The sequence below is a fragment of the Squalius cephalus genome (assembly GCF_949319135.1).
Source record: "Squalius cephalus genome assembly, chromosome: 21".
NCBI lineage: Eukaryota > Metazoa > Chordata > Actinopteri > Cypriniformes > Leuciscidae > Squalius > Squalius cephalus.
This window is the reverse complement of record NC_137142.1, coordinates 33867755-33891431: the sequence shown is the minus strand read 5'-3', so window position 1 is coordinate 33891431 and position 23677 is coordinate 33867755. Positions and strand designations below refer to the sequence as shown.

The 23677-nt window shown below is 39.7% G+C and overlaps 1 protein-coding gene across 1 annotated transcript in view; it reads left to right on the top strand.

Annotated features, from left to right (window-relative positions):
* lyst (lysosomal trafficking regulator) overlaps positions 1–23677 on the top strand; it is a 120912-nt gene that overhangs the window by 12870 nt on the left and 84365 nt on the right. The window contains exons 3-7 of the mRNA XM_079855637.1: positions 5131–5222; positions 15862–16048; positions 19411–19501; positions 20016–22101; positions 22655–23630. Of these exons, the coding sequence (XP_079711763.1) occupies positions 5131–5222; positions 15862–16048; positions 19411–19501; positions 20016–22101; positions 22655–23630 (3432 nt within the window). The remainder of the gene's footprint in view (positions 1–5130; positions 5223–15861; positions 16049–19410; positions 19502–20015; positions 22102–22654; positions 23631–23677) is intronic.

Sequence of the window (23677 nt, the reverse complement as noted above, 5' to 3'; positions counted from 1 at the left end):
CCCAGTGAGTATCCAGTGACACTGTATCAGTGCTTGTATTGAGAAGTCCAGCTCTTTGGTCACAAGGACTTTGGGGAATTATAACCCGTAGTGACCTCTTGGAAAACACTGACTGTAAATAAGAGTCTGAATCATTGCAGTCACAGGCTATGCTTCGAATATAGTAGCATACTATTTTTTTTCATTATATGTGACCCTGGACCACAAAACCAGTCACATGGGTCAATTTTATGAAATTCAGATGTATACATCATCTGAAAGCTGAATAAATAAGCTTTCCATTGATGTATGGTTTGTTAGGATAGGACTATTTGAAAATCTGGAATCTGAGGGTGCAAAAAAATCGAAACATTGAGAAAATCTCCTTTAAAGTTGTTCATTTATGTTGGCGATTGTGCTGCATTCACTCACAAAAATAAATGTTTTATATATTTACGGTAGGAAATTTACTAAATATCTTCATGGAACATGATCTTAAAATCCTAATGATTTTTGGCATAAAAGAAAAATCGATAATTTTGACCCATACAATGTATTGTTGGCTATTGCCACAGATAAACCCGTGCGACTCGAGACCGGCTTTGTTATCCAGAGTCACATATAGTTGGTATATATGACCTAAAGGTAAAATGCATTATCGTACAAAGCAATTGACTTGACCTTTCATTTTCAGTGTGACAGAAGTTTAGTTTTGCCTTATTCAATCAGAATGCCAAATAAATAAATAAATAAATAATATATATATATATATATATATATATATATATATATATATATATATATATATATATATATATATATATATATGTATATATTATATTACCGTACCCCAAAAACAACAGTTTTTACAACAAATTTGATCACTGCAATGTCAAGTCAGCTTTATTTCTATAGCGCTTTATACAATACAGAATGTCTCAAAGCAGCTTTACAGTGATAAACAGGAAAACAATGATTCAATGATGCAAATAATTCAATTCAGCTCTAAAGCAGCTCAGTGTGAATGAAATGTGATGTGGTCATGTGACGAGGGTAGTATAACACTGTTGTAGATATTTAAGGAAGACCTAAAGTTTTGTAACTTTTTGTTTTTGTTTTTTTGTGGAAGGTTTTTGAGAGTGTTTGTGAGAGCCAATCAGACATCATCTTCCTGCGTCACATGACACTTCCGTCTCAGGTGATTGGTTCAAAGAACCTGTATGTGTAACCATGAGTAAAGATGAAGTGAAAGATCCCTGTGAGCAGAGGAACTTTGTAAACCATGATGACCCGTTTGTTCAGTCATACTGAACCTTGATCTGATTCTCTCTAAATCTACACACCAGTTACAGTCACATCCTCCTGAACCTTCCCGTTTCACTGTCCTTCTGTTCATCTTTTGTTTTCCTCTTTGTGTATCATCATCTTTATCTTCTGTTTGTCTCATTCCATCGGTCTCTCTCTCTCCCGTGTCCCGTCTTTCCAGCCTCTCGCTGTCCGTTGAGCCCCTTCATCTGACGTTCAGATACTGGGACCCTGATTCTCTGGTGAGTGTCTGAAGCCTGCAGAAGGTCATGACCTCTGCTACCTTCAATAACCCTGCCTTGAAACCTTTTAGACTACTAACAAGTTGAATGGAGACTTAATTAAAGTGTGTTATGTGACTTGATTGAGTTAAAGGGGTCATGAACTGCATTATTTTATTATTTTATAATGTTTCCTGGGGTGCACTTAATAATATTAGTATGATTTTGACATCAAAAATTGTCATAATTTAGAATAAAAGGCATTTTCCTACCCTGATTTGAAGGGGCGTGTCCTAAGTGTAAACATGCACTGCTGTGATTGGTTGACATCTTTGCATATGGAAATGGCTAGTGTTACATTACATTACATTACAAACTTTTAGCACGTTTTTACTATTACAAGGTTTACAAATTGTGAAAAGTGTTGATTATAGCATTATATTCAGATCTAGAACATTATATTTAGATTGTGGCATGAAAGGTTGATGAAGTGATGAGTGTTATAGGCGATCACAGACATGTTGAGTGCATGAATCTCGTCATTGTAACTCGATTTCTGCACACTAACGAATGTTTTCATCATAACTAACAGTGCAAACACAATGTAAATAAGAAATTCGTTGATTCTAACGGGAGTTTTGGTGAGAGTCCAGAACACTGACGCTGGTTAAAGTAAGAATAATGACAAGTTATTTTATCTTATTTTATTTTGACCCTGTCATGTTATTTATTTATTTTTTTATTTTTTATTTTTTGACCCTGTCATGTTATTTTATATTTTATTTGTTTATTTTATTTTATTTTGACCCTGTCATGTTATTGTTTATTTTATTTTATTTGTTTATTTTATTATATTTTGACCCTGTCATGTTATTGCTTATATTATTTTATTTATTTATTTTATTTTATTTTATTTTTTGACCCTGTCATGTTATTGTTTTATTTTATTTTATTTTATTTTATTTTATTTTATTTTATTTTATTTTATTTTTTGACCCTGTCATGTTATTGCTTATATTATTTTATTTTCTATTTTATTTTTATTTTGACCCTGTCATGTTATTGTTTATTTTATTTTATTTATTTATTTTATTTTATTTTTTGACCCTGTCATGTTATTATTTTATTTTATTTTATTTTATTTTATTTTATTTTATTTTATTTTATTTTATTTTATTTTATTTTATTTTATTTTATTTTTTGACCCTGTCGTGTTATTGTTTTATTTTATTTTATTTTATTTTATTTTATTTTTTGACCCTGTCATGTTATTGTTTCTTTTCTTTTCTTTTTTCTTTTATTTTATTTTGACCCTGTCATGTTTTGTTTTGTTTTATTTTATTTTATTTTATTTTATTTTATTTTATTTTATTTTATTTTATTTTTTGACCCTGTCGTGTTATTGTTTTATTTTATTTTATTTTATTTTATTTTATTTTTTGACCCTGTCATGTTATTGTTTCTTTTCTTTTCTTTTTTCTTTTATTTTATTTTGACCCTGTCATGTTTTGTTTTATTTTATTTTATTTTATTTATTTATTTATTTATTTTTTATTTATTTTTTTTTTTTTTTTTTTTTTTTTTTTTTTTTTTTGATCCTGTTATTGTTTATTATTTTATTTTATTTTACAATGACCCTGTCGTGTTATTGGACAAGTTTGGTGAGCTTCGCCCCTTAAGCTCAGGTAGTGTGTGATTTGGTCATGAAGCTCTTTCAGATGTGGATGATATAGTGGGGTTGTCTGAGGGGACTGAACACTAAGACTAGGAAGTGATTTGTTTGTATAGAGCTGTGGAAACTGCTGTAGTCTGCAGGAATCAGCAAAGGAAGGAAACTGAGTCACTGCTATAAACTCAAAACATGATTATACAGAAATTTTAATCGATGATTGATAATGCCAAATCACAATATCACCTGAATAATGCAGATAACAGACAAGTGCTGAGAAAAGTGCTATTTTTATGCACATTTTCTTTTGTGTTTGGGATGATAAATGACTTTGATGTGTTCCTAATTTTTGATTTACCCAAAAAAAGAGCAAAGTATGTCTTTCTGCCATTTTTGCATGTATTTTTGGAAGCCGGTTTTGTTTGTGTCGAATGGTTTTGTGGAAGCTGTGGATTAGTGAAGGGCCGTAGCAGCTTCTGTGATGCGTGTGCGCGTGTGTGTGTGTGTGTGTGTGTGTGTGTGGAGTCTGACAGCTGGAGGATCAGTCAAAGCTGCCGTCAAATGGAAATCCTGAGAGGATCAGACATTCCTTGAGTTTTATTGTGCCAGACTCTGATTTTTGATTTTATCATTTAAATAAATTTTAATTAACAGTCAATAAATTTTGCATAACAGTAATGCAAAAAAAAAAAAAGTTTCCAGGGTGGTAAAATAGCCTTCAATTTTTTATTTCTTTATATAAATATGTATTTTATTTCTTAATAATAATATAATAATAATTATTATTATTTAAATATTCATGTATTAATATTATTTATTATTATTGTATTGTATTTTATTTTGGGGTGTTGAAATATGACGCGCTCTTGACAGGTTTGATGATATTAATAAAAAAAAATTGGGGTTTGAAATATGGTATTAAATCTTATCCAGTTTTGTGAGATTCTTTCTTATTAGTGTTATTTCTTTATAAATATATAATAATAGTTATCAAATAATAATAATTATTATTATTATCTTCATGCATTAATATTATTATTTTTATTTTTTATTACATTTTATTTAGTTTTTTATTTATTAATTTTTATTTGGTTTAAAAAATTATATTAAATCTAGACCGGTTTTGTGAGATTCTTTATTATTTTTTATTTTTTTATTTTAGGTATGTAATGATTTAAATAATAATAATTTCTACTTTGTATAACAATAATGCAACATAGTCTTAAAAGTCTTAATGGTCCTAAAATAATAATAATTATGATTATTATTTTTATTATTATTATCCACTTATTTATGTATTTATTTGCTTGGTTTGAAATATGACCCTTGACAAGTTCTTGACCGGTTTCTTGAGATTCATCGGTTCACGACAGAGACGCTGCCACAGATCATGCAGTTTCTCCAGCAGCTGTAGTGTGTTTCTCTGCGTTCGGCCTCTTACTCACTCGCTCATGTGAGTGGAAGTCGCTCCATGTAATGTGATTATTCTGTGTCTGTTCCAGTAAATGGAGGCTGGCAGGAGAAACAGAGACGTCTTTGGATGTTTTTTGTGCGCTCACTGGTCGAGTGAATGGAGGGGAATTCTCTATTGATTTAAAACTGTCCAAACTCAATGTGTGTGTCTCATTTTCGTACGTTTGTGTAGAACACATTTACAAAGGACATATTTAAAACAAGATGTTATTGTTTGAAATGAGTATTTAATGCACTTCTAATGTTCACATTGCAAAGCTCCTTTGCATGCCAGACCATTTTTTGTGGCACTTGCTCAATTCAGCACTATTACAATGTTCAAAGTCATGTATGTTTGATCAAACTCCTAACCAATATATTAAACTAGTCCTGCACTCGTCTTGTGATACACACATGAATGCTTCCTCAAAATCAAATGCAAACGTCAAGTTCATCAGTGCAATCTCCTCCATGACTGAAATGTTCGTTTTCCTCTGATTTCAGGTCAGTCTTCAGTGCTTGGAGAGTTTTCTGTGCACGTTTCACTGTGTGCGACACCTCAGTGACCCGAGAGGAAAAGATGCGCTCAAGTTCTGGTAAGCTTTTTCATGATGATCCGCATCACTGTGTGTTTAAAGGGCACCTATTATGCAAAATTCACTTTTACATGGTGTTTGAACATAAATGTGTGTTGGCAGTGTGTGTACACAACCACCCTGTAATGATAAAAATCCAACCAGTGTTTTTTTTTTAAATCCCCAAAAATCATAAGCACTGTCTCAGAACAAGCTGTTCTCAAAATCTATGCAATGTGACGTAGAATTGCACAAGCCCCGCCCACGACTTTTGATTGACACTGAAGTTTGAGCATAGACCCGCCTTGAGTGAGCTAAACACAGTCCGGTGAGTCCGCCATTGTTTCGACACTGGAGCAGCTGTAGAACGTCTCCTAAATGTTAGAATAAACATAGCAGTCTTCATTTACTCTCGTTGTTACTCGAGGATTGATCTGTACAACTGCTCTCGTGAGCTCTCGTGAACTCCCAGCTTACAGTCTCCGGAGCGACAGGACTAACGTTACTGATCACAGCAGAAATGAAAGTGAGCGCGCACTTTATGACAGCTCATCGAGTCGTTTTACAGATATACAGTTTACCAGTTTATAAAGCACCCACTGAAAAGGTGTGTATATATTTGTTTACTGTTAGTTGTAACGAGTGTTTTGTGTACTTCGCTGTGTAACGTTATGTTCCATGATAATGAAAGTGGAGCAGATGGCATATAAGTTACAAACGTAATTAAAATAAACATACCTGTTCTATCTCTATTCAGCATATATTCTCTAGCTCTGTGGGCATTATTGTCAGACTCGAACACCGTTACTGTGAGTTTCTGTTTCTTTATGTGAGATGAGATTTTCCTGGCTCTGAGTGGGAGCTGGTTAGGCTCCGCCCCCTGTGCGTGGAACCGCATCTCATTAACTTTTAAAGGAGACACTAAAACGGTGCGTTTTTCTCAGCCCCCAAAAAATGACAATTTAAACATGCTGTAAAAAATTATCTGTGGGGTATTTTGAGCGAAAACTTCACACACACACTCTGGGGACATCAGAGACTTATTTTACATCTTGTGAAAAGGGGCATAATAGGTGCCCTTTAAGTGTCTTTTCAGTGTTGCCTGCGTTTAAAGCAATAGTTCTCCGAAAAAATAGTGAGAATTCTGTCATTGCAAAATGAGCAAACGCTGTTTCTCAGGATATATATTTTTTTTCCATCACCATGTCCCTTTTATGGAAGCTTGTTTCCGCCACAGAACAAAACATTTTTGCAAGATAAACAAGATAATTGCGACTTTTTATTTCACAATTGCGAGTTTACATCTCATAATTCTGACTTTTTCTCAGAATTGCGATATAAAAACTCAGAATTGCACGATATAAAGTTACAATTGCATGTTATAAAGTCAGAATTGCATGTTTATATCTCGCAATTCTGACTTTATAACATGCAATTGCGACTTTATATCTTGCAATTCTGACATCTTTTCTCGCAATTGTGAGATATAAACTCGCAATTGTGAAATAAAAAGTCAGAATTGTGAGATAAAAAGTCGCAATTACCTTTTTTATTTTTTATTCTGTGGCGGAAACAAGCTTCCACACCCTTTAGGGTCTCCGTACTGCATCTTTTTTTAGATATTTTACACACAGATCAGATTTAAGTCCTTGATCAGTGTATTTTGTGTCATTTATCTGGACGCCCAATTACACATCCGGCCTCAGTGGGTTTAACCTTGTTTCTAAATAAACTCAGAATCATAGCAACCCACAACTAGACCTCATTTTAATTAGCATTGTGTTGAGAGAGAAGCTGATCGTTTGAGGCGAGCGATGAAAAGGCTTTCTTTGTCTGGCCGAGTGGCTACATGCCGTGAGCTCAATTAAGTGTGTTTTCTCAGCTCCTAATCTTTATCTCATGATCATGTGCAGTTCCTGGAACTTTAGCCGAGACAAAGCTGATGGGAATGCATTAGCCCTCTCTTATTGCGTGCGATTATTGCATATTATTGCCTTCAAACCTTTCAGAACCTTTATCTTAGTTGAGCGAGATAATAAAGTAATTACTTTGTTATAGGAATAGTTCACCCAGAAATTAAAAGTGGCTTGATTTATTCACTCTTGTGTTGTTCCAAACTTTCCTTATTTTCCATACATGAAGAAGAATTTGTCATCTTCTCCACTTTACCAGATGCATATTGTCAAAGTGGAACAGGATTGGAAATACTGGTGAACTGGGACAGCTTATCAAGTTATGAGTTTATTATTAACTTGCATGACAATAATAACGATAATGAAATGGGAGTGCAGTGCCATATATACTGTAACTATGTACAGTATATATGGCACTGCACTCCCATTTAATTATTATTATTATTTATTATAGTGTGTTTACATGTCACAAAATGTATTTCAGAATCAAATTCTTAGATTTTCATATTAGCATATGTTGCAAACAAACAAAAACAATACTTTAGATAAACTATACTACTATTGTCCCACTGACAATATTACCTAAAAAAAACCAATATTGATATTTCTTAATTTTGCTTTTGACTGTGGTTAACACTTTACAATCAGGTTCCATTGGTTAACATTAGTTAAACTACATTAATTAACATCAACTAACAATGAACAATTGCTTCTAAAGCTAATCTTAATGTTAATTTTAACATACACTATTAAAACGAAAAGTTGTTAATATTATTTAATGGACTTGAGATAACATGAACTTACAATTAACAGTTGCATTTTTAAAGCTAACTTTAACAAAGTGTAGCAAACTGTAACAAATATATTGCTCTACAGCTGTGTTTCCATCTAAAGTTGTGATTTAACTTATGCACAAAATTGGAATTTTGCACAAAACATTTGCGAATAAAGCAGCGTCTCCATCCCATGTTTTCAAGAGAGCAAAATCATCACTTCCTGTGAAATTGGTGCAAGATATCTGTAATGAAAATAGAAGTTGCTGCAATCAGGGAAGAAACTGTGGCTCTCGTTTCCTCCATCATTAGTTACTTAATTAGATAAACGCTGTCATGAGTTGTTTTGTTTGTTTGTTTGTTTGTTTGTTGTGCATCGATGGATTTATTCAGTAAATGTGAAAAGTGTATCTGACTCAAAAATTTTTTTATGCACATTTTTTAGAATTTATGTGCATCTTGTTCTGGCATTTAAAGTTTTTTTTTTTTAAGTTTTTTTTTTCACATAAATTCACATAAAAATAGGTGTATGGAAACATGGCTAGTGTTGGATCATGCATTAACCTTATTGTAAAGTGTTACTGACATCTTAATGGGATTGTATCCCAAAGCCGTTCCAAAGCTGTATGACTTGCTTTTTTCTGTTAAACACAAACAAAGATATTTTGTGTGTTTTTTGTTTGTTTTTTGTCCATACACTGTATTTGGACACCAACATTTTTCAAAATATCTTCTATGATTTTCCTTTCTGTGTTCTATGTTCAATAGCACAGCGGTAAGTAATAGGATTGTTTCTGCATCCGACAAATGGCAGGTTCACCTTCTAAGCTTTACTACGAGATCTAATTAATCCAAGTCACCCCCGGGCTTGACCAGAAGTTTGCTTCCCAGCCTGCCCCTGTGCGACCATGTGACATCACATGCTTTCATGTGATGCACTGATCAACTCAAAATCTGGAAAGCTTCCATCTGAAATTCCAATTTAATGGAATTTACGGAGCAGGACAGAAAATTCAGTCATTAGTGAAGCATGGAGGCATGCGGACGCAGGCTTGATTCTTGCGGCTCCGTTGAGACGGTTTACTACGAGCATGAGTGGAATATGTGGCTGAAACACTGCGGATGATGGTGGAGGTTTTGAGTCCCACTGAAGGCTGGTTATAGGAGGTATGTCGGCTAGAATACTGTGTGTTTCTGGGTACTGTAGATTTAAAGAGGCGTGTCTTTAATGCTCCATCGGGGTGTGTGTGTGTGTGTGTGTGTGTGTGTGTGTGTGTGTGTGGTAGAGCCGCTGTGATGTAAATCATCTTAAAATTGTATTTGTATCCTAAAATTGTTTATTTGTGTATATCATACATATACAGTTGTGGTCAGAATTAATGGCACCCCTTGTAAAAATGATCAAAAATGTCTGTAAAAAAAACAAATCTGGATTGTTTAAGCTTTTGATCTTTCATTCAAAAAAAATTGCAAAAATCTAACCTTTCATTGAAGTAAAAAATTGAAAGAGCGGGGGAAATCACATTATGAAATAAATGTTTTTCTCCAAAACACGTTTGCCACAATTATTGGCACCCTTTTATTAATTACTTTTTGCAATCTCCTTTTGCCAAGATAACAGCTCTGTTTTCTCCTATAATGCCTGATGAGTTTGGAGAACACCTGACAAGAGATCAGAGATCATTCCTCCACACAGAATCTCTCCAGATCCTTCATTCCTCCACACGGAATCTCTCCAGATCCTTCATTCCTCCACACGGAATCTCTCCAGATCCTTCATTCCTCCACACGGAATCTCTCCAGATCCTTCATTCCTCCACACGGAATCTCTCCAGATCCTTCATTCCTCCATACGGAATCTCTCCAGATCCTTCATTCCTCCACACGGAATCTCTCCAGATCCTTCATTCCTCCACACAGAATCTCTCCAGATCCTTCATTCCTCCACACAGAATCTCTCCAGATCCTTCATTCCTCCACACGGAATCTCTCCAGATCCTTCATTCCTCCATACGGAATCTCTCCAGATCCTTCATTCCTCCACACGGAATCTCTCCAGATCCTTCATCCCTCCACAAGGAATCTCTCCAGATCCTTCATTCCTCCACACGGAATCTCTCCAGATCCTTCATTCCTCCACACAGAATCTCTCCAGATCCTTCATTCCTCCACACAGAATCTCTCCAGATCCTTCATTCCTCCACACAGAATCTCTCCAGATCCTTCATTCCTCCACACAGAATCTCTCCAGATCCTTCATTCCTCCACACGGAATCTCTCCAGATCCTTCATTCCTCCACACGGAATCTCTCCAGATCCTTCATTCCTCCACACGGAATCTCTCCAGATCCTTCATTCCTCCACACGGAATCTCTCCAGATCCTTCATTCCTCCACACGGAATCTCTCCAGATCCTTCATTCCTCCAGAATCTCTCCAGATCCTTCATTCCTCCACACGGAATCTCTCCAGATCCTTCATTCCTCCACACGGAATCTCTCCAGATCCTTCATTCCTCCACACGGAATCTCTCCAGATTCTTCATTCCTCCAGAATCTCTCCAGATCCTTCATTCCTCCACACGGAATCTCTCCAGATCCTTCATTCCTCCATACGGAATCTCTCCAGATCCTTCATTCCTCCACACGGAATCTCTCCAGATTCTTCATTCCTCCACACGGAATCTCTCCAGATCCTTCATTCCTCCACACAGAATCTCTCCAGATCCTTCATTCCTCCATACGGAATCTCTCCAGATCCTTCATTCCTCCACACGGAATCTCTCCAGATCCTTCATTCCTCCACACGGAATCTCTCCAGATCCTTCATTCCTCCACACAGAATCTCTCCAGATTCTTCATTCCTCCAGAATCTCTCCAGATCCTTCATTCCTCCACACGGAATCTCTCCAGATCCTTCATTCCTCCGGAATCTCTCCAGATCCTTCATTCCTCCACACAGAATCTCTCCAGATCCTTCATTCCTCCACACGGAATCTCTCCAGATCCTTCATTCCTCCACACGGAATCTCTCCAGATCCTTCATTCCTCCACACAGAATCTCTCCAGATTCTTCATTCCTCCAGAATCTCTCCAGATCCTTCATTCCTCCACACGGAATCTCTCCAGATCCTTCATTCCTCCAGAATCTCTCCAGATTCTTCATTCCTCCAGAATCTCTCCAGATCCTTCATTCCTCCACACGGAATCTCTCCAGATCCTTCATTCCTCCGGAATCTCTCCAGATCCTTCATTCCTCCACACGGAATCTCTCCAGATCCTTCATTCCTCCATACAGAATCTCTCCAGATCCTTCATTCCTCCACACAGAATCTCTCCAGATCCTCCATTCCTCCACACGGAATCTCTCCAGATCCTTCATTCCTCCACACGGAATCTCTCCAGATCCTTCATTCCTCCACACGGAATCTCTCCAGATCCTTCATTCCTCCACACAGAATCTCTCCAGATCCTTCATTCCTCCACACGGAATCTCTCCAGATCCTTCATTCCTCCACACGGAATCCCTCCAGATCCTTCATTCCTCCACACGGAATCTCTCCAGATCCTTCATTCCTCCACACGGAATCTCTCCAGATCCTTCATTCCTCCATACGGAATCTCTCCAGATCCTTCATTCCTCCATACGGAATCTCTCCAGATCCTTCATTCCTCCACACAGAATCTCTCCAGATCCTTCATTCCTCCACACAGAATCTCTCCAGATCCTCCATTCCTCCACACAGAATCTCTCCAGATCCTTCATTCCTCCACACGGAATCTCTCCAGATCCTTCATTCCTCCATACGGAATCTCTCCAGATCCTTCATTCCTCCATACAGAATCTCTCCAGATCCTTCATTCCTCCACACGGAATCTCTCCAGATCCTTCATTCCTCCACACAGAATCTCTCCAGATCCTTCATTCCTCCACACAGAATATCTCCAGATCCTTCATTCCTCCACACGGAATCTCTCCAGATCCTTCATTCCTCCATACAGAATCTCTCCAGATCCTTCATTCCTCCACACGGAATCCCTCCAGATCCTTCAGATTCCCAGATCCATGTTGGCGCTTCTTCTCTTCAGTTCAGCCCACTCTTCTATAGGGTTCAGGTCTGGGACTGGGATGGTCATTGCAGAAGCTTCATTCTGTGCTCAGACATTGACACATTTTTGTTTTGGATTATTGTCCTGATGGAAGATCCGAACACGGCCCATTATAAAGATTTCTAGCTGAAGCCGTCAGCTGAAGCCGTTTTTCTTACAGCCACTTTCTATTTTGTGAAGCTCAATAATCTTTTGCTGCACATCAGAACTATATTGTTTGGTTTTACTCATTGTCATGGATGATTAAGGGAATTTGGCCTTTGTGTTTCCTCGTATTTAAACTCCTGTGAAACAAGAAGTCATAGCTAGACAGTTTCATGTTTAGTCACCCTGGTGTGATAAATAATGGTAAATATTAATGGGAATATACTTCACAGATATTTTACTTGTAAAAAAATTCTAGGGGTGCCAATAATTGTGGCCAACGTGTTTTGGAGAAAAACATTTATTTCATAATGTGATTTCCCCCCACACTTTCAATTCTTTTACTTCAATGAAAGGTTCGATTTTTGCTTTTTTTTTTTTTTTTATGAAAGATCAAAAGGATAATGCAGATATTACTTTTTACAGCCATTTTTGATCATATTTACCAGGGGTGCCATTAATTCTGACCACAACTGCATATGTACAGTTTATATACGTGTATATACAGCGGCTCTACTAACTATCTATCTGTCTATCTATCTATCTATCTATCTATATTTTATATATATATATATATATATATATATATATATATATATATATATATATATATATATATATATATATCATACAAGTACAACTGTTTGTCCTTACCGTTAAGTCTCTTTTGAGCTTCACCAAACAAATGTGCATGTGCTAACTTAAACCAGCAACAGATAAAGGAGCAAAAGATTATTTCATTCAGACTGTACTTTGCTGTTTGGTGGTTGTGAAACATCAAACCACGATTACAGCATCAAACCGACGTGTCAGAGGTGAATATATGCAGGTTATAAAGCGTTTCAGTTTCATCTCATCATGCAAGCACATGTTATCACTTCAAGAAAATCAAATGCAAAAACAAAAAGCTTGAGAAAATATTTACAGATGATTGTACTATATACCAAATATAGGCTAACGCTGCATGAATCATGCTAAACATAGTCTGGAAATTTGAGTCTGAAATTTTGAAATGGAAAATGTGCTGATATAAATATATAAAAATGTACATTTTCATTGTTCTTATGTGAAATATAATTTTGTGAAAGTATCCTTTTTCATTTATTTTAGCATTTATTCCTTTGATGTTGGAGTGTAATATGATGGATGTTTATTGAGATCTCTCTTTGTCTTCAAAATAATGAGGTTAAATCAGTGTTTGGGAATGCTTACGCTTCTTGAGACTGTTTGTTCTACTGACTGTATTTAGGTAACGTGAGACGTCTGAAGCGCGTCCAGCGGTTGATGTGGTGGATGGAATAACTGGTTGATGCGATACAGTACGCTTGGGTCCGTGTCTGATGACAGGATCTGCTGTCCCTGAAGCCTAATCTTGTTGCATAACATCACTGTAGTTCCTGTCAGGCCTCACATAGTCATACAGGGTTTTTCATGAGTCAAAAATGGTCTGTTATATTGCATTTACACTCCAAGATTTACTGCACAAATCATTTGACATACAGTATCAGTAGGGCTGCACGATTAATCGAAATGAAACGCACGTGATTTGGCAAAGGCTATTATTATTTTATTTAAAGGCTGACATTATTTGTGTCTCACACACACACACATACACACACACACACACACACACACACACACACACACACACACACGCCGAATCATCTGAACACCAGAGGGCGTCTCACACACACTCACACACACGCCGAATCATCTGAACACCAGAGGGCGTCTCACACACACACACGCCAAATCATCTGAACACCAGAGGGCGTCTCACACACGCCGAATCATCTGAACACCAGAGGGCGTCTCACACACACACTCGCCGAATCATCTGAACACCAGAGGGCGTCTCACACACACACACACGCCGAATCATCTGAACACCAGAGGGTGTCTCACACACACACACGCCGAATCATCTGAACACCAGAGGGCGTCTCACATACACACAAACCAAATCTTCTGAACACCAGAGGGCATCTCACACACGCCGAATCATCTGAACACCAGAGGGGTTAATGAGCTATACTGGGACCAGCCACCGGGGGGCGATCGAGACTCAGGGTTTATGAGCTATACTGGGACCAGCCACCGGGGGGCGATCGAGACTCAGGGTTTATGAGCTATACTGGGACCAGCCACCGGGGGGGCGATCGAGACTCAGGGTTTATGAGCTATACTGGGACCAGCCACCGGGGGGCGATCGAGACTCGGGGTTTATGAGCTATACTGGGACCAGCCACCGGGGGGCGATCGAGACTCGGGGTTTATGAGCTATACTGGGACCAGCCACCGGGGGGCGATCGAGACTCGGGGTTTATGAGCTATACTGGGACCAGCCACCGGGGGGCGATCGAGACTCGAGGTTTATGAGCTATACTGGGACCAGCCACCGGGGGGCGATCGAGACTCGAGGTTTATGAGCTATACTGGGACCAGCCACCGGGGGGCGATCGAGACTCAGGGTTTATGAGCTATACTGGGACCAGCCACCGGGGGGCGATCGAGACTCAGTGTTTATGAGCTATACTGGGACCAGCCACCGGGGGGCGATCGAGACTCTGGGTTTATGAGCTATACTGGGACCAGCCACCGGGGGGCGATCGAGACTCGGGGTTTATGAGCTATACTGGGACCAGCCACCGGGGGCGATCGAGACTCGGGGTTTATGAGCTATACTGGGACCAGCCACAAGGGGGCGATCGAGACTCAGGGTTTATGAGCTATACTGGGACCAGCCACGGGGGGGCGATCGAGACTCAGGGTTTATGAGCTATACTGGGACCAGCCACAGGGGGGCGATCGAGACTCGGGGTTTATGAGCTATACTGGGACCAGCCACAGGGGGGCGATCGAGGCTCTGGGTTTATGAGCTATACTGGGACCAGCCACCAGGGGGCGATCGAGACTCAGGGTTTATGACCTATACTGGGAGCAGCCACCGGGGGGCGATCGAGACTCAGGGTTTATGACCTATACTGGGACCAGCCACCGGGGGGCGATCGAGACTCAGGGTTTATGACCTAGACTGGGACCAGCCACAGGGGGGGCGATCGAGACTCAGGGTTTATGACCTATACTGGGACCAGCCACCGGGGGGCGATCGAGACTCAGGGTTTATGAGCTATACTGGGACCAGCCACAGGGGGGGCGATCGAGACTCAGGGTTTATGAGCTATACTGGGACCAGCCACAGGGGGGGCGATCGAGACTCAGGGTTTATGACCTATACTGGGACCAGCCACCGGGGGGCGATCGAGACTCAGGGTTTATGAGCTATACTGGGACGGGGGGCGATCGAGATGCTTTGGCTTTTTCTTTTCAGTACTTGTGCGGCACCTTAGTGCATATCATTTATTACATTTCATTGATACATTTTTGAATGGTTAACTGCATTATTCAAATGATTGAGAAAAACCTCCTACATAGTCAGCATCTTTAACTGCACTCAGGCTGTTGACAGACTGCAAAATTACGTGTAAATATAAAAAACAGTGGCAGATTTTCTTGTACCTAAAATGACTTTATGGAACATGAAACCATCTGAGCAGTTTCACTTGTTTTATTTATTGAGCAGTTTCACTTGTTTAATTTCTTGTTAATTTAGACAAAAAGAGAACTTTGTAATGTATCTGAAACTAAAGCCCTGAGATTGTTTGAGCGCCCGAGCAGGTGATTCACATGCATTCACGCTCTCGTTTTCTTTCCTCCATTAGCTCGGACATGAGTGGGGCCAGTAACACACTGGCTCGGGAGTTCCTGACGGATGTGCACCAGTTGTGTAGCGCCGTGGCCCAGCGGGCCGAGGACGAGGAGGAGAGTCACATGGTGGCTCTGGGAGAATATCTGGTGCGCGGACGCGGATTCCTGCTCCTCAGCACCTTGGACTCCGTCATTGACCAGGTCGGTTAGATAAACTTCACTTTAATATACAGTTATCAACATTTGAAGCGAATCAAAAAAGTTCACCAAAGTTGTCCTAAGACAAAATTCATGTATAACTTTGATGAAAGGTTTTTGATCCACTTCAAATGTTGACTACTGTATATTTTTAACCATACATTGAAGGTCAAAAGTTTGGTATAATTAAGATTTTTTTAAAATGTTTTTGAAAGAAGTCCCTTCTTCGAAAATTATTTCAATTTAAAATGGCTGTTTTCTATGTGAATATATTGTATGATGTAATTTATTCCTGTGATCAAAAGCTGAATTTTCAGCATCATTACTCCAGTCTTCAGTGTCACATGATCCTTCAGAAATCTGATTTATCTAATATGCTGATTTGCTGCTCAGTTATTATTGATGATCAACTATTAATAATGGTTCTAAGTTCAAAAGAACAGCATTTATTTGAAATAGAATCTTTTGTAACATTATAAATGTTTTATTGTCATTTTTGATCAATTTAATGCATCCTTGCTGAATAAAAGTATTAATTATTTTTTTTAAAAAGGACTGTCTTACACTACCATTTAAAAGTTTGGGGTATAAATGGTTTTCACACGAATATGAACTGTTTTCAACAATGATAATAATCATAAATGTTTCTTGAGCATCAAATCATCATATTAGAGTGATTTCTGAAGGATCATGTGACACTGAAGACTGGAGTAATGATGCTGAAAATTCAGCTTTGATCACAGGAATAAATTACATTTTACTATATATTCACATAGAAAACAGCCATTTTAAATTGTAAAACCATGTCAAAAATATGTCATCAAATAAATGTAGAAGATACTGCTTTCAAAAACATTTAAAAAAAAATCTTATTCCAAACTTTTGACCACCAGTCTTTGAGATTTGTATTATTTATACATGTGATAGACAGAGAAGCAAGAAGCAAAAGTAATACAGGGCAGAATATGTCCCTTTTTATTTTCTTGTTACACTAAAAAACAAGAACAAGTCATTGAAATGTACGTATTATTATAAGGAAGTGTCCGTTATTGAGGGAATGAATTCCTTTCCAATTGCTGGCGTTGTTCTGAAATAGCATGGCGATATGTGTCACAGTCATAACAGAGCTTGACATTAGACTATTGTGTTCATTCATGCTGTATTTTTTTTTTTTTTATCTATTTTATGGCGTGCTTGCAGGCTTAATGAATGAGCCCTGGGAATGTATTCTTGCTGTTTCTTTCTTGGTCTTTACTTGCAGACATGAGGAAATCTACTGGAAAATCATTGCTTTAGAGCAGTGAAGCCCTAAGTGCAGACATCCATCTCTCTGTAGACACACTGCAAGCGAACAGCACATCGTGACTGCAAAACTAGAAGACTCCTAGCAAGCAATGTTGTTTTTACATGCATGAAATGCAGACAGCTTAGTTGTTGCTTTATATTACAGTGTAGACCAGGGTTTAGCCAGCAGCCATGTCACCCTGTAGCCCAAGACTGGTTGCCCACTGAAGCTAAGCAGGGCTGAGCCTGGTCAGTACCTGGATGGGAGACCTCCTGAGAAAACCAGGTTGCTGCTGGAAGAGGTGTTAGTGAGGCCAGTAGAGGGCGCTCACCCTGTGGTCTGTGTGGGTCCTAACACCCCAGTGTAGTGACGGGGACACTATACTGTCAAAGAGCACCGTCCTTCGGATGAGACGTTAAACCGAGGTCCTGACTCTCTGTGGTCATTAAAAATCCCAGGATGTCTTTCGAAAGAGTAGGGGTGTAACCCCGGCATCCTGGCCAAATTTGCCCCTTGGCCTCTGTCCATCATGGCCTCCTAATCATCCCCATATACTGATTGGCTTCATCACTGTCTCCTCTCCACCAGTAAGCTGGTGTGTGGTGGGCGTTCTGGCGCAATATGGCTGCCGTCGCATCATCCAGGTGGATGCTGCACATTGGTGGTGGTTGAGGAGATTCCCACCTTCTATGTAAAGCGCTTTGAGTGTCGAGAAAAGCGCTATATAAATGTAATGAATTATTATTATTATTATTATTATTATTATTATAGTTAACTAAAACTAAAACCATGAAAAACATTTGCGTTGAAATAAAATAAACTTTAACTGAAATAAAATATAAGAAAACCTTAACATATTTCAGCTAGTTGCCAATGCAACATTTCAACATTTCATTTAGTTCAACTTGATGGTCATAAATAACTACAACTAAAACTGAAATAAAGATGATAAAAGACTATGTAGACATAATAATAAAAAAAAACTAATGACAAAATCTCATCAAAACTACTAAAACTAAAATTGAAATGGAAACAGAAACAGAAAATAAAAAATATATACGTGTCTATATTTGTGTGTGTGTGTGTATATATATATATATATATATATATATATATATATATATATATATATATATATATATATATATATATATATATAAAAATAACTAAAACTATAATAGCATTGAAATTATACCCAAATAACACTGACATTTCTTAACATAAATATTCTACTTATTAATTACCACAGGAAATAATTTCCACTCAGGTTACAATAAATGCAAAAATGCATTTACAATACGGGCAAACAGAGCTAGTTTTCTAGAGGAATGTGAAGCTTGTATTTTTGCTTAAGCACTTGACATTTAAATTGTCTTTTCAAATGTTTTAAACTGATCCATGAGTCAAAATTAGTTTCTGTTAATCAGAATATTTGCCATTATGTCGAAGAAAATGGCCGGTGTATTTGATCCCCATGTTTTTCCTCTCCTTCATTCTCTCTCTTTGAAGTGAGAGTTCTAATGAATCGTGTCTGGAGTGGTTCTTACTCACAAGACACAAGCCTTTTCTCTGAACTCGGCACTGATTAGCTATCACTCAACACAACATCAATCGCCTGTGTGTTTGCATAGTAGTGGCTCGAAATGGCTCCTCAGCCACTTTGCTAATTACCTCATGAGTTTGCTGCCAGATGCATGTTTACCTGGGGTCACACAGCACTGTGGCAGGCCGCCCCTTGTATTTGCTTTTAATTCACACGTGTCAGAGTGCTTTCTCTTCTCCTCGTGAGGAATGCTTTCTTTCTGAGGGCGGAGCCAGTATTTAGAGACCTCATGTCCAGCGAACCTGTGTTTTCCTGAAGCCATTGAAAGGAAAACCTTCAGATACAGTTTTTATTGTCTGTAATTGTCCATCTTTTGCACAGTGCTGGAAACTAGCTTGCTAAGAGAGGCATGGTACTATGAAGCAGAAGTGAGAAAAGTAAATCCGCTTCTAGGTGGCCGTCAACACTAGGAGACTGTTTTTGATTGGATTTGCAGAGTGAAAAATCCAGAATTAACCTCTCAAACCTTTTACTCAGGAGTTGACCTGTCGAGAAGAGCTGCTTACACTCTTGTTGTCTCTGCTACCTCTGGTCTGGAAGATTCCCGTTCAGGAGGAGAAAGCCCCAGGTGAGAGTCACTATAATGCATCCTTTTAACCATCTTAATTTTGAGAATGTACTAGAGGTATACTGTAACCCACCTTGAACTTTGAATTAAATAATTAAGTGTTAATATTAAATGGTATCCTGGCATTGCATTCAGCTGGAAATCTGATATACTTCTACATGATATGTTTTATAAAGCATATGATGGTGGTGTTCTTGCGAGGACGCCATGAATTTTTAAGTAGCTGCCTGCATGAACAACAAGTGAAACCATGAGATGGCTTTAATTATGAAACAGTACAGTTAAAGGATGATGGAAAGGATAAGATTTTTCATTGAGCTTGAGACCGAAGGTATTTAGTGCAGGCATGCTAATCTTTTCTAGCAGCTGCTTTCCACATTGCTGAGTTATTAGTTCCCGTAATTGGGTTGTAAACAGACCTCTGGAGGTCATCATGACTTGCTCTAATGAAACCTGGTTGTATAACTGGTTTAAACCTCTTCCTTTCCTACTCTGCTTTTTTTTTATATCTTAGATTTCACCCTGCCTTCACTACTTGAGGTGTTTCTATGCCAAGAGGGAAAGACCATCCCTCAGAAGGCGGGGCAAGATAGATGTGATGTGCAGAACTCTGGGAAGCGCTTATCTGGCTCCTGGAAGTCACGGCGTTCACGCAGAACTGCTCAGCGATACTCTGTAAAGGATGCACGCAAATCTCAGCTCTCAACGTCAGATTCTGAAGCCAACTCGGACGATAAAACCACAAACACTGGGAGCAAGCATCGCAGATTCCACAGTTCGGCCATTCGTGTAAGTTGCCAGCTTCACCAGTCCAGCAACCCATCGCAACCAGCATTGCAACATCCCACTCTCGAAGCCATGAGCACCATTGAGCCATCCCAACCTCACATGAGGCTATTTGGATCTCACACACTGGATCCCAACATGCTAACAGACCCGACAACTCTTTCCATCTTCAACCGAATGGAGAACTCGCCTTTTGACCTTTGCCATGTTCTGCTCTCCCTTCTGGAAAAGGTCTGCAAATTTGACATGACCATCAATCATAACCCAGGCTTGGCAGTCAGCGTCGTTCCCACGCTCACAGAGATACTCACAGAGTTTGGTGACTGCTGTTGTCCCGGTGGTGGAGGTGGGATCGATGAGCTAGCTGGAGGCTGGACTGAGGAGCCAATCGCACTTGTTCAAAGAATGCTTTTACGCACCATTCTGCACTTGTTGTCTGTAGATGTGGGTCAAAACGAGACACTGCCAGATAATCTGCGTCGAAGCTTGACTGACCTCCTCAGAGCAACATTAAAGATTCGTACCTGTTTAGAAAGGCAAGCTGACCCTTTCGCTCCAAGGCCAAAGAAGACGCTGCAAGAGATACAAGAAGATTTTTCCTTTTCAAGGTTTCGCCATCGGGCTTTGCTACTGCCAGAACTCTTGGAGGGTGTCCTACAACTTCTACTGGGTTGCTTGCAGTCCTCTGCTTCCAACCCTTTCTTTTTCAGTCAATCTCTTGAGTTAGTTCATGAATTTGTGCAACACCGTGGCTTGGAGCTCTTCGAGGCAACAGCTCTACGCCTTGAGGCCTTAGCAGAAGCTCGAGATTCAGAAATCGCCAATGAGGCGTCAGAGCACCTGCGTTGTCTGATAGCCGATGTGCTTAAGATAATCAGTGCCGTGAAGAGAGCCAAGTCGGAGCAGCTACACCAGTCTGTTTGTGCACGCCGTCGACACCGGCGCTGCGAATACTCCCACTTTTTGCACCATCACCGTGACCTCTCAGGACTGCCAGTATCTGCTTTCAAGCAAGCAGCACGACTTAATCCCTTTGAGGAGGACTCTGAAGGTCATGACGGAGAAGTGCGTTACCCTGAACGCTGTTGTTGCCTTGCGGCTTGTGCCCACCAGTGTTTGCGTCTTTTTCAACGCCTTTCGCCCTCGGGTCCTGCCGTGTTGCAGGTGCTTGCAGGAGTTCAAGCTGTTGGCATCTGTTGCTGCATGGATCCAAGATCCGTAATCGGACCCATGCTCCAAGCATTTCAGGCGCCAGGACTGCGGAGCTACCAATCCCACGTTTTGAGTGTCCTTAGTAGACTTGTCTTAGAACAGCTTGGAGGTGGTCAGCCCTCTGAAAAGGCCAAGCTTGCCTCCTGCAACATCTGCACTTTGGATAGCAGCCAGTTACCTGGGCTTGATGAGACTCTACAAGGCTACGGACCTAAGAAGGAATTGAACTTATCCACATCCCCATCTCCATCTTATCGTTTCCAAGGTATCCTGCCCAGTGGAGGAGCTGAAGATATGCTATGGAAGTGGGATGCTTTAGAGGCCTATCAGGAGCTTGTGTTTGGGGAGGACCGGCATTTGAGTCAACAGATTGCCAGTCATGTATGCCAGCTGACTTTGAGAGGCAATGCAGTTGTGCAGTGGCAACTCTACACTCATATATTTAACCCTGTGCTACAGCGGGGTGTGGAACTGAGCCATCATGCCCAGCAACTTGGTGTGACAACTACTTGTAGCCAGGTTTGCAGCTACCATAGCCATTGCCTTCCGGTTGAGGTACTGCTGGTTTATCTTCAGACTCTGCCTGCTCTGCTCAAGTCAAGGTATGGTTGTAATTCCTCTGTTTCTTTTTTATTATTATTATTCACTGTTGTTTAGGTTCTTTAAATCAGCCTGTAAAGTAAGGGAAATCAAGTTTTTAATATTGTTTATATGTCTTTGTGGTGTTTTGAATATGCTTTAAGACAAACCATGTGTAAATTCATAAGTCGACACCATTGCTGAGTATTTTCTCCTTAAAACTGCCGTGAACCAAAGACAGTCTCAAAAACACGCTTTGAAATCGCTGGTGTTTCTGACGTCACAAACTACCTTGTAACCAATCAGATCAACGTGCGATTGTCAATGAGTGGATCTCTGAGCTGCTAATTTGCATAGAACTGCGTATATTAAATGAGGCAAGGGTGTCGAGTTACATTCAAGATATTTTAAGGCATGAAGATTTTTTTTTTCTTGGAAAAAACATTTAAATATGTAATTTTTGGTGATCAAAGATGGGTTTTAAGTGATAAAATGATTGACTACCAGGGGACCTTAAAATAAACTGTGATTCCAATGTGTTTACTGAATTTATAACTTCTGGTGTTTTGTTCTCAGCCGGGTGGTACGCGACCTGTTCCTGAGTTGTAACGGGCTGAACCAGGTCACAGAGTTGATCTACTTGGACTGCACTCGTCCGTGGGTGCTAAAAGTGTTCGAGACGCTTATCTTGAAAGCGTGGCACCATCACACAGAATCTGCCGTGCATGAGCTAGAAAGAGCCGAAGCTCAGGAGAGGGAAGCCGTCCTTGGACTGTTCGAGGAACTGAGTTCACGTGGGGCTGGTGACGTTCCCCAGAGCCTCACTAAGTTTTACGAAGGCTTGAAAGAGGCATGCCCTCACCCCAAGGGCAAAAGTGGAAAAATTACAGTAGGACATAACCGGGGCGAGGCACATTTGAACACGATCAACCTTTTTCTGTGCGTCGCCTTCCTATGCGTGAGCAAGGAGCCGGAGTCCGACAGAGACTCTGCAAATGACTCTGAAGACACTTCCGGATATGATAGTACAGCTAGTGAGCCATTGGGTGGGCGCCTACCTTGCCTTTCCCCTGACAATGTGGCTCTTCCCTCTAAAGAGCAGGTACGGAGGGCTGCGGATGTTTGGTCAGTTTGCCGTTGGGTGTACATGGCCAGTCCAGTGTTTCAGAGGCAGTTCTTCAGGCTGGGAGGACTAGATGTCTGTTCACGTCTAATGACGATGGTCATCCAGAAACTCACATCTAAAAACAAAGACTGCAAACTTAAGAAAAAGAGGGAGAGTAAAGGCAAAAGCAGTCCACCTCATGTAGACTCTCCCACTCAAGCTCTTACAGGGCAGTTTGACAATATACCGACAACTGCAGGTACAGCGGAAACTCAACAGGACACTCTCAGCCCCTCTCAGGTCGAAAGCAAGTTAAGTGACCCAACGCACAGGCTTGAAGAGGAATGGCCGCTCCAGAGTATCCGACTACTGGAGGCTCTTTTGGCTATTTGCCTTCACAGTGCCAATTCAGCCCTACAGAGACTTGAACCAGACCTTTCCTTTCAGGTACAGTTGACATGCATACTAGCTCTGTTTCAAACCCTAGTGAGCTG